The following is a 15,086-nucleotide window of genomic DNA, read 5'->3' on the forward strand; positions in this document are numbered from 1 at the left end:
TTAAAAAAAATTAATTCTGCTATAATATTTTACAGAAAGTTGTATTTATTTTATTGCAATAGTGTAATTTATTTTAAAAGTGTTTTTTCTTTGTTTCTATTAAGGAAATTATACTTATAACTATGTGTATTTACAAGTATAATTTCCGAATCCGAACCTTATTGACTAAAAAACGCAGATATGTCGACAATGCATCTAAATAAATAGTATTATTGATACATTTATCGATTATGCTCACTGGCACTACTTTCATACATATTAGTAGAGTATTCATCCATTGCTAAATGGCTGTTACTTTCGACCATACCCGAATCCATATTGCTATACTCCTTAGACACCTTATTTAAACCATCACTTCCGCAAAACGGAAGACAACCAATTCGCCCGATATCATTTGGATTGTTTGGATCTAGGGGATTTTCAGCCCCCGGGGGCATACTCGAGCAATGTTGGGGACAATTGTCGCAGGGATTTTTGTCAGTAGACACACCGTTGCCAGATTGGCACGAATTTGGGGAGGAGGACGGATCATATTTCCGTGGCCGCCCTCTTGACAAGTGCCGCCTTTTAACAAACTCATTATCGTCGACCATCCAAAACGAGCCAAAGTCATCTTCATAACGTACAAAGCACTTGTGCAATGATAGATTCGTACGTATCGCATTCTTTAATATTTGTTATATAAGTCGAGAGCCCCAACAAAGTTCAGAAACAGGAACATTCATTATCGGGAAAGGAAGAAAAAGTTCGTTGAGAAAAAGGTTAGTTCATTTGGCTTGTTTTAAACTTTTCCGTAGCATTTCGACCCATTTCACCTATCCTTAATTACCTTCATTAGCTAATACTCGGACAGACTTATTAACTGATGAGCAGACAGACACCATTTGTGGATATACCATTTAGGGATATGAGTGCTGTAAAAAATCTTATAATGTCATCATATCGATATAAGCATGCATTTAATGGCATATGTTTACTAACAGAGCAAAATTGTAGTAATTTGGAGCAAAGTAAGTATTAAACTATTTGAGACCCACATACCCAATGTTCATGGCTACAAAATAATTTGTGTCCGGCGAATTGGTAGCACCTGTTAAGTTGTTACCAATGCCAGCAGTGCGCTGAGGTCGTCTTTTGTAAAACTCAATCTCATCAACAGTCCAAACTGCTCCTTTCACATTCTCAACCCGCATAAAGCACTTATGAAGGGACAGATTATGCCGAACTGCGTTCTAATGGTGTATATTATCAGTTAGCATTGGCCAAACTTTAAGTTTTGTATTATCTTAAGATATAAAAATATTATATTGAATAAAACGGAATAGCTTACCTTTTCAGAGATCCCATATATACATAACTAACCCACGATATATTTTTATGTACATGAAATAGGCATGCGGAAAAATTATGGACACAAAAATAGCGGACAAGCTGTAAAAGCCAATCGGACAGACGGACAAGAGAGCAGACGGACAAAAGTTATAATATTTCTTAAATATAAAATCCTTATTCTAAAAAATTCTACTATAAGAGAGGAAAGTTTGAAAAAAGTCTATATTACCTTCCACGTAGCTGCATTGCGCCGAAAGTAGCAAAAGGTGTTTTGGAACCAATTGTAAATTTCGTTTAGGGTTAGCTGCTTATCGGGGGAGTCAATAATGGACTGGAATTGGATAAAACGTTAGTTAATTATGTCTCTTCTTTTATTAAATTGTTATTATTATTACGTGTACCTGTCTTATGAGTGAAGCATAAGTGAAAGGCGGTCGCACATCTGCATTTTTGTAAAATTCTCTATTTCGATGAATTTCTGCAAATTTAAATTCTTATTATATGCCTTCCAGAAGCACATCGTATAAAGTCTTTCATCTGATCAGTCTATATATTTTACTTACCCTGCTGTACGTCAAGCCCAGCTCTTTCAAGCATGTACGGTAGTCCTAAAATTACAAGATCATATCACATCACTACATTTAATCAAGAACATTACACACTTACCACCATTTATGGAAAACGAGTTTTTGTCATGGCTTCTTTTTTTGATCGAGCATAAGTTGGTGGAGTTGACCATTGGGAGATTAAGAGAGCTAGGTGAACTAGTTTGGCGGATGGGTCGACCTATGCTGTTTATTGTGAGCGGACTTCGGCAAAACTTCCCGTCTCTTCCGGGTACGTCCTAAAAATATGAGTTTTTCATATATTAAAAGTTTGGATAAATATTACAACAAGGACTAACCTTCCTGTCAATTTTGGTGGGAGATAAAAGTTGCTTAGATAAATACAAGTGGTGCATCATGGCCTGCAAGCGATCTCTTTCTTTTTGAAGGTGGGATTCCAGCTGAGAGACTACTTGCATTTGGACTCGTGCTTGAGCGGTTGATCGATCATCCAATCCGTGTTCAGTATTCAGATGCCTAGAATGGGGTTGGTTTTGTAACCCCCGTTTTTTTTGTGTTTCCCCATTTTATATATCACCTACTTGACAAATGATGTGATATCTTCCAAGTCCATTTCGCAACCGGGCCAGCGGCATATACCATGGGCAAATAGAGGATGATAATACTTGCGCATGGCGAATTCGTCGTGCATATAGCTAAAATCATTGCTGCAAACTTCGTTATCTTTTGACCTTAAAAACCTTTCGGCATCGGAAAACATGAGCTTTTCCTGCTCCGAAATGAACTCGGGAACATTGTAGAACCCAAGATCGGGAACAGGAGCCATCAAATGCTGGCCCTGCATGTGCATGTGGGGGTTGGATTCGTGCTGGGCCGCCGATGAGGATTCATCTATGCTCGAGGCCGGGGAACTGCACTTGACTACATGAGAGGCAAAGGCAATTGAGTTATTCAAAAAACCCGTCGGCGGAAAACAGTTATTCTTGACGGCTTCTGTGCAAATATCTGGTATGGAAATTTGGTGACGAGATTTCACGGATATCTCCTTCTGAACCGATCCCTTAAAGTCAGAATCCTTAACATCTTCAGGATATTCGTCATCATGTATCCGATGCATGTTTTTGAAACTGAAATTTATAATCATTTCGATTGAACCTTAATCTTATACTACAGAGGTCTATACCAATTTTGACAAAAATAATTTCCTATAAAAGCAATTGTACATAAATGATCTCTTTATGTTGATGTTTCTAAAATGTTGGTTGTGCTGATCTAAAATTCGTAACATTTTTCATTGAAATGGATTGGGATATTTTAATATTGTGTCATTAATCGTTAAACTCCGAATCCGATTTATTTGTCAGGTAGAACATGATTGCCATGCCTTGACGTCCCCAGCTTCTCTGAAAACGATGATTATTTATTATCCCAAGGTTTGCTTCGTTATAAGTCCCCAAACTCTCTGATCTTTGTAAAATAATTCTTTTGTAACCTTGATGAAACTTCTCCGAAATTCTTTTTTAAAAGTTCATTGATTTGATGCATATTTGTAAAATAATTCTTTTGTAACCTTGATGAAACTTCTCCGAAATTCTTTTTTAAAAGTTCATTGATTTGATGCATATTTAATTTGGTATTAAATATACACCAATTCAAATGAAACATAGATCAGTTTATCCTGCTGCAGCTCTTCTGTAATGATAAATGTTGTAGTTATATTGGAAAGCTGTAAATATATATTCATTATTAAAGTGTGAGATCTCAAGAGGATTTATTTGACCACATGTACATAAGGACTAAAGAATGGGCTTTAGACAAACAGACGGATGTGCAAACGGACGGACAGACAATCAAACGGATAAGCGGATTGGCAAGCCATGGATAAGGATTGTTTAAAAATGGTTGATTATAGGTACATGACGGATAAATCCACCTCTTGATCTCTTAACATGTGTTCTGAAAAAGAGGATATTACATTTTCAAGTCCATTTCTGTAAGGGATAATAATGTAAGTCAATCTAAAAAATATTTTTTTCTGATATTTATAAAAATAGGAATAAAACCTGAAATATTATAAGAACATGATATATAAAAGTCATTAAATTGTTGTACATATATTTCCCATCTTAGAATGTGATAAATAATAATCATTCTTATTATTGATCATTTTCTTTGATCGGGGAATTTTAAATATTAAGGATATACATATAAGGTGCTCCTGTAAAGAAAAATAAGTATATAATTACAATATATTAAGTAACATGTTAGAAAGTATCATAGTCGGCGGACTCGACTATAGCATTGTTATTTGCTTTTCTTATATATGTAGGTTCTGTTCCTTTAAAGGTATCTCTATGCGAGCATTGATTTTTTCAAAGGGGTAGATGCTCAGAGAAAATATTCATATTTCATGTGTCTACATATTAAAATATGTGTTTGTTGGTACTTTTTTAAAAGCTGTGTCTTAAATACTATCGATTGCCTAGAATTCTTAACAATATCTTGAAAAACTTATCAGACTAGACTTAAGTTTTAGGAGTACAGACATGCACATAGAACTTTGCAGACAAAAGAGTGTGCAAATTTCTATATGCATTAACAATTAAATAACATTCACTGTGGTTTCCAAACAACGATTTATGTATATTTAAAAACAAGAAAAATTTTGAATACAATTGTACACAATATTATAAAATAAAATAGATTTTGGCAACTATCTTAAGAATATTTTCCGCAGCTTCTCCTGAAATGGTACGTCTCTGATTACTGAATTTGCGAAAAAATATGTGTACACATTTTTGCGCATGCGGTTAGAAATGTAAGCTAGGACCTCATTACACCTAACGATTTGAAAAGCTTAAACACTTCGAAATCATAAAGTTTTTTCATTTCGTCTATACTTTAAACAAAAATAGTTAATCTTAAGTTAATACTACGGATGCATTGTAAATTGTGACTCATAATAATAAAATTGATAATCCTAATACACCGGAAAAGCTATGCTTTACTGTATTTTCAGACCACAATTAGCCTAGTTTAAAATAAATTATTAAATTTTGAAATCCCATTTAAAAATTTGATTTAAATACCATATTGAAATGTATTTTCCATTTTTTATTTAAATAAGAGAAAATATTGGACTTTTGTGTTAATTTTTTTTATTGCGGAAGTTTATGGGTTTGTATTTGGGTTTGGTGGAAACAATGTGATGTTTATAGAGTTTTCAGGACCGTTAAGGAATTCGCTTGTGTTGCTCGAGGACGGCTTAGTACTCCTCGTCCTCTCCCAGCTCGGTGGTGGAGTCGATGCCCACCTCCTCGTAGTCCTTCTCGAGGGCGGCCAGATCCTCGCGAGCCTCGGCGAACTCACCCTCCTCCATGCCCTCACCCACGTACCAGTGGACGAAGGCCCGCTTGGCGTACATCAGATCGAACTTGTGGTCCAGACGGGCCCAGGCCTCGGCGATGGCCGTGGTGTTGGACAGCATGCAGACGGCGCGCTGCACCTTGGCCAGATCCCCGCCAGGAACGACGGTGGGTGGCTGGTAGTTGATGCCCACCTTGAAGCCCGTGGGACACCAGTCGACGAACTGGATGGAGCGCTTCGTCTTGATGGTGGCAATTGCAGCGTTCACATCCTTGGGCACCACATCGCCGCGATAGAGCATGCAGCAGGCCATGTACTTGCCCCGACGGGGATCGCACTTGACCATCTGGTTGGCCGGCTCGAAGCAGGCATTGGTGATCTCCGCCACGGTCAGCTGCTCGTGGTAGGCCTTCTCCACGGAAATGACGGGAGCGTATGTCGCCAGCGGGAAATGGATGCGTGGGTAGGGCACCAAATTGGTCTGGAACTCGGTCAGATCCACATTCAGGGCGCCATCGAAGCGCAACGAGGCCGTGATGGAGGAAACGATCTGGCCAATTAGGCGATTGAGGTTCATGTAGGTGGGTCGCTCGATATCCAAGTTGCGGCGGCAGATGTCGTAGATCGCCTCGTTGTCGACCATAAATGCGCAATCCGAGTGCTCCAGCGTCGTGTGGGTGGTTAAGATCGAATTGTACGGCTCGACGACAGCTGTGGAGACCTGACAGGAAGTTTGGGAGCCATTAATTAACGTATCTTTTCAAGACTAATTTCCTATGACTCTAATAAACCATATTAGTTGAGTTTTACAAAACGACACTCAAAGAAGTTTTCGCCCTGAGTTGTAGAAATTTAAAATCAATAGCAATATATTTTTAAAAACCTTTTTTAACAAAAAAACAATTTTAAGAGAACATTTTTTCAAAAATTTAAAAGCAAAATTCCTATTAACTCATCATTTCTAAATACATGCCAAATTAATTAATTGAGATATTTGGTTTCGCAAAAGACTACGAAATATGAAAGTTTTTTCTCAAGAGATAACACATATACTCTCTTAATACTAAGACTTTAAACAAGGTCTATGGTTTATTTTTTTAGTTATCTAAATTTTTAAATAGATGAACTTACTTGTGGGGCTGGGTAGATGGAGAACTCGAGCTTCGATTTCTTTCCGTAGTCGACGGAGAGACGCTCCATCAGCAGCGAGGTGAAACCGGAGCCAGTGCCTCCACCGAAGGAGTGGAAGACCAGGAAGCCCTGCAGTCCGGTGCACTGATCCGCCAGCTTGCGGATCCTGTCCAGGACCACGTCGACGATCTCCTTGCCGATGGTGTAGTGACCACGGGCATAGTTGTTGGCCGCGTCCTCCTTGCCGGTGATCAGCTGCTCCGGGTGAAAGAGCTGGCGATAGGTCCCTGTACGGACCTCGTCCACCACAGTGGGCTCCAGATCCACGAAGACGGCGCGGGGCACATGCTTGCCAGCTCCTGTCTCGCTGAAGAAGGTGCTGAAGGAGTCGTCGCCACCACCCACGGTCTTGTCGGAGGGCATATGGCCATCGGGCTGGATTCCGTGCTCCAGGCAGTAAAGTTCCCAGCAGGCATTACCGATCTGGACGCCAGCTTGTCCAATGTGAACAGAAATACATTCCCTCTGGAAGATGATTAAATATTGAGTGAGTCATGTCGTAGATATTTAAGTAAGAAATAGAAATCTTATTCGGGATATCCGCTTTTGAGTAAATGGCTGAGCAAGCTAAGGAGAAATGATAACTCGACCATCTGCCAGAAACACTCGATGACAAGTTTATTTGTTCTTATTTAAAAAACGTGAATAATAATATTAAGCAATTATAAAAAAAAAATTTAAATAATTTTTTTAAATTTCTCTTAGTGTAAATATTTTGAAGCATCTGTTGATTACATTAAAATATGTTAGTGCTAAAACTTTTGAGGAACTGTTCGTCTTAGATAAGAACCTTTTATGCATCTTCGCTTTCACTTTCCAGGACTTAAAAGGATCCTTAATTATTTTTTCATTCAAAAAATCCAATCCACAGAAGTACTTAGTATCCTTACCATTTTAATAAATAAGTTTGTATGAACTTTAACACAGCAGATTTAATGTACGAAAATCCTAGCAATGGTCTGTGATGCGACACAGCTGGGAGTCAACTAACCGAAACTCGGCGATACGCGTTCTTTTATAAGCCCCCAAGACATCGGTGTGTGGCATACTATATGTGGATATGTTATATGAACTGTGCTCGCGTTCATCGACTTAAGTGCCGATTCGAACCCAACCCACCCAACCCAACCACACATGCTCAAGATGTCGCTTCTTGATCGAATTTTGTTTTCTTTTTATGTGTTTATGGATGGATAGAATTCGCATTGTGTTCCTTAGATTTTGCAGCTGTAAGATGATGACAAAGTTTAAGATTGATTGTGTACTAGAACAATGTTTAGACTTGGCAAATGTTATTCTGACATATGAAGAAATCGTTTTTCCAATGAAAAATGGAACTAGAAGCTTCCAATAAACAAACATATGTGTACTTACCTAGTTATTTTGTAAAACAATATTATTAACAAGCGTAGAAATGGGGAAGGGAAGAAAAATTAAGCTCCAGAAATATTCGACTTGGGGTCTTACTCGCAATTTCTTTGGTGGGCACTCAACCAATTTGCCATTGACGTATTGGGAGTACAGACACAATTTAAGACTTCTTATGTGCACACCCAAAAAAATTAAAATAGTACGAAATACAAATTTTTGAAAACATGTTCTTGTACACAAAACAAAAAGCTTTATCTTTTTATGTAAATGTGTCAGATTGCCATGACTAATTAAAACTTGGGGAATTTGATAAAAGCTGACAAATATTTGTTAAAACAACATACGAATTCCATTGAAAAATACTTATTAATTAAATGTTTAGGGAAATAAAAATGTGTAAGAAAATAACACAAATCTAAAAGAGTATTTTCTAAACATCAGTTTTTTCACATTCGATTAAAACATCCATTTACTTTAATTTATTTTTATTTATAACTTAGATATTATAATACTGCTCACAGTAGTTTTACACTAAGTTCCTAATATATATGGTATTTTTAAATATAAGTATTATGTAAGTTCGACCAGTATAAAATTAAATATTTTGAAAATAAATGCCGGCCAGCGTTGTAATAAAAAAATTGGGAAATATTCCTTTTTTCATAACACTGGGTTAGTTTCGATTTGAGCAAGTTATACAAAATGTATTTATCATCACGAACATACAGACATTATTATGAATGCATCGAAAAAGCTGCCTTGGCCTCCTTGAAAATGAGCAATTGTTTGATCAAATTTTATTTGACTAAACCTATTTTCTGGTTCTTAAAAACATACAACAAACTTGTTGGGCTTTTCTTGACTAAATTATCTGAGACTATAGTTGCCTAGGAATTTAGTTTAAAATAATTGGTACATGAGTTGGAATCATTGGGGTTACATAAAAACAAATAACAATAATTTGTAAAAGTCTTTTCACTTATTTTAACAAAAACAATGGTCGTACATGAGTCACCGCATACATTTTTAAATATCCTTATATTCTGAAACACTCAATAAGGGTTAGAACAAAATCATTTTTTACATCATTGCGTTTTAAATAAACATAATAACAACACAATCGTCTTAAATATCAAACCCAGTCTATAAATTCGTTTGATGCCAGTATATAGTTTAGATATTTTAAAACTGCAGTAAAAGTATTTGCATTGGCCACACGTAAATCTCCGTTCTGCATCGACAATCAAAGTTTTAAAACCTATTAGTTATTTCATTGGATATTATATTGATTTCGTATAACTTATAATTAACAACGTTTAAAACTAACATTCATTTGGCCGAAAATAATTGATCTCTCCAGAATATTGTTTGTCAATAATAATAAAGTGGTATAAAAAGTTTATTCTATTGAGTTTCGAAATGCAGAATACAGAAAATTGTAAATCCTAATCACAGGGGCGTGTCGAAAACCCTGTGGAATTTCTATAGTCATACGGTGCTGTCGCGCTTTATCATTAATGGAGTTTGGACGGTCACCTCGTCGTCGGAAAGGTTTTGCTCGGCGGAGTGGATGCCATCGCTGGCGATTCCGATGCAGACCCTGCCGCACTGGGCCTGGTTCATGTGGTGCATGGCGATGGTTCTGCCATGGGGATGTGGCTGGGGCAGAGTGTTCGACGACGAGGCCATCGAGCTGTTGGACGCCAGCGATGGCGAGGGCGCGTGTCCATGGAGCGGCTGCGTCGGGTTGTGCCCATTCACGTTGACCCTGCCCTGGGGAAAGGTCAGCTGGTGGAACGTGGAGGTCGGTCGCGCTCCGGTGATGTTGCAGTTGTAGTTGTTCCACACATTCTGCGAGGACTGGCGCGGCAGAGTGCACTGCGAGATCGAGTTCGAATAGACGTGGGGCGTTACGTTCTGTAAAGGTTTAAGCCAAGTTAAATAATCTTCATAGAGGGTTCCTAATACTTAGGATACTTAGTTCTTAAGATAAATAAATTTCTGTACTTACAATTGATATTTCTCCCACTGAACTCTGGGCCTGGGCGTGCATTCCACTCCTCAGAGTGCAATAACCAATTCCATGGGAGGCTCGCAAGGAAATCTCGGCTGCTGTTAGATGTTGCTGCTCATTAACGAAAATTCCCCGATTGGGACTCCGATTCGTATCAATGGTTGATATCTGCTGCCTTTTCCTGATACTTTCAGCCTAAAAAAAAAGATTTATATTTAAAGGCTAGTCATAAGAAACACTCTATAAAGAACTCAAATTTCTAGTTACCATTAGGAAGATATTCAAAATTATAAGGGCTCTTAGCTATTAAGATATAATGATATAGTACAATCACTATTAATTCTTACCTGTTCATCAGGCTCAATGGATTCAGGTACCACATCTGGATTCTTTTCGTCGCAATCGTCCACCTCCTTGCTTCCGGAACTTTTATCACTTGGTCCTGGCGATTCATCTCGGGATATATTTTCATTGGAGAGTTCCTTTTGACGTCTTCTCGATGAAGCAGAGCAGGGTATTCGTAGTGCCAGAATTATGGCCAAAACTGCCACGAGCACAGCAAGGGTTAAACCAATTGTTAATGACATCACGGGCGAAAATAATAGCTCTGCACGAAGGTTATGAGCTGAAAGATGACATAAAATATGGATGTTTAGAACTAAAACTGGAAAATGGATGATTAAAACTCACTCTGTTCCGAAGTTAGCTGTTTTTCGGGCATTCGAAGCATGGCCGCATTAACTACTGCTGGATCAGATCGACCCTTTGTGTTGAAGGCGTAAATATTTAATCTATAAATGCTTCCTGGGCTTAAGCCAGGAACCGTAAACTTAGGAATGGTCGATGTTATGTTTGCTTTAATTTCCTGGAAAGTAAAAAAATAATTTATTATTTTAAATCAATTTAGACTGCTGTAGTTATTTACTTGTGTGTAAGAGTCCAGCAGTTCCAAGTTGAAATGTTGGGGCAAGCCGCCGTTGAAACCATCACTACAAGTCACGGTTAGCGATGTCATAGATATATTGTTTACCGTGCAGTTATGAACTTTTTCTGGTCGACCTGAAGATAGAAATAGAATAAAAATAGTATGAATTGTAAGCGACTTGTAAGTCCTTAACAATACGCACCTGCAGCGATAATATGGAAGACACATGGTATTCGCTGTTTACCAATTTTATTTGAAGCCAGGCATAAAAGGGTTCCATAATCCAGTTCAGTTATGGGTGTATAGGTTACAACGGAGGTGGTGCCTAAAAGGGAGAATTGCTAATCACTTTTAAACTAGGCTAATAAGTTAGTATCACTTACCCGAGCGAAGAATATGATTGGTGGCAACGTCGATACTTTCGGCCGAATTATTAAATGTCCAACTAAATTCAACCTCCCGTGGATTGGCGTCCACGGTGCACATGACCTTTGCATCCTCCTGCTTTGCTATCCCATACACTTTCTTTTGGTTCTGTGCACACGTGGGGGCATCTATAAAACAAGAACATAAAGAACATGCCGTAAAAACATTAATTATATCTTAAAGCCAAAAGAAAGGTGAACGAAATAACGTAAACGCCATTATGATGCTGTTTTTATTTATGCATTTCGAAATTTGATTGGTATTTTTGGGGTAAAAGAATTCTGCCAGCGAAAATAAAATTATGCATTCAGCCGGTCATAACTAGGTTAAATAAAATCATTGCACGGAAAATTGGGTCTTTTAAAGCTTATTGAGCCAATTGAAACGGGAAAATTCCGAATTTTTGGTTTAAACTTACATAGAATATTCAGTGGAAAAGGAGCACTGATTCCTTCGCCTTCGGCATTAAATCCTACACAGGAATAGTTTCCTGCCGTGGCCCTTGTAACACCTTGCAGAACTAAGGAGTGGTTACTTATAATGATGCCTTGTGAAATGTTGTGTGATAGAGGTTGCTCCTGGAAAAATAAATAGAATTCAAGACATCAAAACGTTTTAGGAATATACAAAAACTCACATTATGACGCCATTCGATGCGAAAAACATTTGGATGAGCCATTACCAAACAATCAAAGTACACGTCTGTTCCTTCTCGCAAAGTACTTGGATCCAGGGATGTTCCCAAACGAACATATGCTTCAGGGACATCTGAAAGCCAGGCATATGTTAGCTTATATCAAAAACCGTATTCTTAATTAAAACTTACACTGTATGTCCAGTTTCCAGCCATCTTCCAAGGGCTCAGAGGGAACAGCATGGTTGTAGGCTTTGCATGACAAATATTTCCCAGCATCAGATTTACTCAGACTGATTGAAAGAGTGCTCGTTGTCTGGTTTCCATCGCTCGAAGTCTATAAAACAGTTTACTTGGGGATATAAACTATTCTAGGCGGTTAATTATAGCAGGATATTCTTACAGTTTCTGTGGTCTTCTCCAGCCGTATGCCATTTTGCCACCAAGTAATTACGGCAGGCGGTCTGGAGCCAGCACTTTGGCACAATAGATCGTATCTTCGACCAGCAGACAATGGCTGATGTGCCCCTAGTAGTCGAATGTTTAAAGGGGCAACTAGAAGTAAAGAAAATGTTGTTTACATATCGATTTTTTATAGCACTGACAAATATACTTTTTTGTTTTAAAACTAAATTGTATTGTTTTAAATAACTTACAATTCATATCAATTTGAACTACCGCTTCGACGATGGGTGCTCTGGGGTGACTTAATGCTCGGCAGGTGAGTCGGGAGTTAAGATCTTCTCGACCCAGAGATGGAAGAGTGATTTCGCACTCGATTACTTTCCCTCCCGCTAAATGAGATAGTTCGCATGGAATTTCTAGACCATCTCGATACCAACTTATGGTGGGCGTTGGGTAACCTAAAACAAAACACCATTCGTATGAATACTTGTCGAAGGCGGAGGATTTAGCAATCCCACAAATGCTTATAGTTTATTATTTTAGCGATAAGACATGACTTGAATATGTTTTTAAAGGCCCCAGGTAACCTACCTCCAATTACTTGACATTTCAGTGATACGATGTCGCCTTCGCTATATGGTCCCACCACCGTAGAACGCTCAACATTAGAGCTGTCTCTAATAATAACTTGCTTTGGTGGAGCTGGGGAAAAATCAGAAATACATTATAGTTATTATCCTTAAAGGACTATTTGTAGGAACTCATGCAATGGCGTCTTTGAATTCTGACTAGATTTGTTGGTTTAACTTTTACAAAATCAATTACTCACATATGACATTGAGCTTAATTCGGCTATTAATGGTCTGCGCTTTTAGGAAATCTACTCGACATCTATAAGTTCCAGAGTCGGATGCTTGCGTATTTTGAATTGACAATTTGCCTGGTTCCTTGTCAAATATAAAATAAGCTCTATCTCCGAAGACAGACTCATCAGACCATCTTTTTGGTGCTTTGGACACTCCCGCTCGAATGTCGATGCTAAATAGGTAAAATATTGTTGTAATAACTATATCAAGGAGTAACATATAACAGTAAACTTAATGTAAACAAAAAAAAGATTTTAAACGAAAATATGTTTCTAAATTTCTCAATATTAACTGGAATTATTTACCTGTATATGGGAGTACCCTTATCATCTCGGTACCACAAAACCAACACAGGTTCATCACCATCATATGTTGTTACATTACATGGAAGATAAATATTTTCACCAACCAGGGACTCGATTTGGTGAATTGGTACTGGAAAAATTAAATTCAAACACACGATAGGGTTTACTTTTAGTTTTTAATTATCGATACAATCCATTCCTTTGTTGTAGAGGAAAGGTATCTCGACAAAGATAACCTTCAACTTTAGCCGGTTAAAGTGAAGCGCCGATAAAAATATAATGTATATCAATGCTAGTAACTCATTAACAAAATCAAAGTTAAAATATAAACGCAAAACCAGTTAAATATTTAGGTATTTCAAGTTTTTAGTCATGGAATTTTGTACATTTTGACGAATTGACTTTGTCTTTTCCCCTAATTTACGCCCCAAATGTTAGAGGGAAAGTAATTGGAGCCTTAAGTTTCGACTTACCATCTTTACTTCCGTTGCTGGATGCTATAAGATGAAGTGCCAGCATAAATAGCAGCATTAATTCCATGTTGTATGTTTTTTGAATAGCAGTAGTTAGTTGCTAATTACATTTATTTTACGGTTTTCATAGTCCAGTTTTACACTTTGTCGGATTGGTATGTTTAATTGAGTAAGAAGTTACATTTTATCATCTGAGTTTTCACGGAAGATGAGCACACCAACACTCGTGTATGAACACTCAATTACACATCTACACGGGATATAACATTGTATGTATAACACATAGGTTTATATATTTTGCAGTAGTTGCTTATAACTAAGTTTATGCGTAAGATGGTTAGGTATATTTAATAAAATTTGATATCAATAAACACACTGAAAACTGGTAAATTAAATATTGGAGACTCTTTGAATGGTCACGGATTTGATTTTATTTAATGAACGAGTATGTATGCGCGTATGTCTTTTCCTATGCACTTGTATATGTTTGCCAAAATTCCAGGATACACTTTACTATTGCTTATTTTCATATGCGCACGTTCGCAGGATTTGCCTTGGGTATTGGGGTTACACATAAATCAATTGTATGCTTCGATTCTGAATTATTTTAATAAAAACCCAGATGGAAAATAACGAGCACTGGCAGAGAGTTATATTACTTTTCTAGCCGCGATGCGAAACTAACACGTCGAAATTCCATCGCACTACACCTGCAAACCTGGGCTAAAAAGCTTGTCGGCGGGCGCATGCGTTTCGGAGGGAGCTTTTGATGTAAACATTGCAACTATGACCTTTGTACATGTGTATGTACGTGCATCCGCTTGTCTCGCTCAATATAATCGTCCTTTTTTTATTCCAATTATGAGTGGTAATATTTCGGCTTTAATGCGACGAATTGGAACAGGATAAATTTAGAAATGGCATCCAACTTTCAAGGGTTCTTAAACCATTTATTATATTCACTTCACATCATTATAACCCTTGTCGAGTTTATTCTATTTTAAAAACAAGCTCAGAAGCCACGGAGGCGTGCAGGTCCGACCTTATAATGTACGCTAAAGTGTACATATACAGTGAAAGCTCTCCGGGCGGACAGCTGCATCGTTTCTCTCGACTCCTCTCGCTCAGATGAACGTCTTATCCTTTTTGCCGGACAAAGAAACTAAAACCTCCCGAGTCCGAGTCCGCCCAATGTATCTAGTTTCATTTCAC

At 37.8% G+C, this 15,086-nt stretch overlaps 3 protein-coding genes across 5 annotated transcripts; all 3 read right to left on the minus strand.

The window, feature by feature from the left end:
• Positions 1-2: 2 nt before the first annotated feature.
• FoxP (forkhead box P) lies at positions 3-3,404 on the minus strand. 3 transcript variants are annotated; one of them, XM_017075498.4, is made up of 7 exons: positions 2,480-3,395; positions 2,237-2,414; positions 1,999-2,176; positions 1,896-1,940; positions 1,734-1,810; positions 1,562-1,663; positions 3-665 (listed from the first exon to the last, which is right to left on the minus strand). In XM_017075498.4, exons 1-7 carry the CDS (start codon positions 3,040-3,042, stop codon positions 222-224), a joined length of 1,587 nt encoding a protein of 528 aa, XP_016930987.3. In that variant the 5' UTR covers positions 3,043-3,395; the 3' UTR covers positions 3-221. The 3 variants fall into 3 exon arrangements, with proteins under 3 accessions (XP_016930987.3, XP_070852155.1, XP_016930986.3); XM_070996054.1 differs by having other exon boundaries at positions 591-1,232; positions 1,734-1,825; positions 2,480-3,404; XM_017075497.4 differs by having other exon boundaries at positions 591-1,232; positions 2,480-3,399.
• A 1,623-nt stretch (positions 3,405-5,027) lies between these two features.
• Positions 5,028-7,502, minus strand: alphaTub85E (alpha-Tubulin at 85E). The gene is made up of 3 exons (XM_017075489.4): positions 7,346-7,502; positions 6,396-6,920; positions 5,028-5,985 (listed from the first exon to the last, which is right to left on the minus strand). Exons 1-3 carry the CDS (start codon positions 7,346-7,348, stop codon positions 5,164-5,166), a joined length of 1,350 nt encoding a protein of 449 aa, XP_016930978.1. The 5' UTR covers positions 7,349-7,502; the 3' UTR covers positions 5,028-5,163.
• A 792-nt stretch (positions 7,503-8,294) lies between these two features.
• side-VII (sidestep VII) lies at positions 8,295-14,897 on the minus strand. Its single transcript, XM_017075494.4, has 16 exons — positions 13,875-14,897; positions 13,402-13,531; positions 13,060-13,268; positions 12,822-12,932; positions 12,482-12,688; positions 12,229-12,380; positions 12,018-12,162; positions 11,829-11,959; positions 11,610-11,769; positions 11,149-11,319; positions 10,968-11,090; positions 10,766-10,899; positions 10,531-10,705; positions 10,188-10,465; positions 9,838-10,035; positions 8,295-9,743 (listed from the first exon to the last, which is right to left on the minus strand). Exons 1-16 carry the CDS (start codon positions 13,939-13,941, stop codon positions 9,315-9,317), a joined length of 2,820 nt encoding a protein of 939 aa, XP_016930983.2. The 5' UTR covers positions 13,942-14,897; the 3' UTR covers positions 8,295-9,314.
• Positions 14,898-15,086: the final 189 nt, after the last annotated feature.

Source organism: Drosophila suzukii, chromosome 3 (genome assembly GCF_043229965.1).
Source record: "Drosophila suzukii chromosome 3, CBGP_Dsuzu_IsoJpt1.0, whole genome shotgun sequence".
Classification (NCBI taxonomy): domain Eukaryota; kingdom Metazoa; phylum Arthropoda; class Insecta; order Diptera; family Drosophilidae; genus Drosophila; species Drosophila suzukii.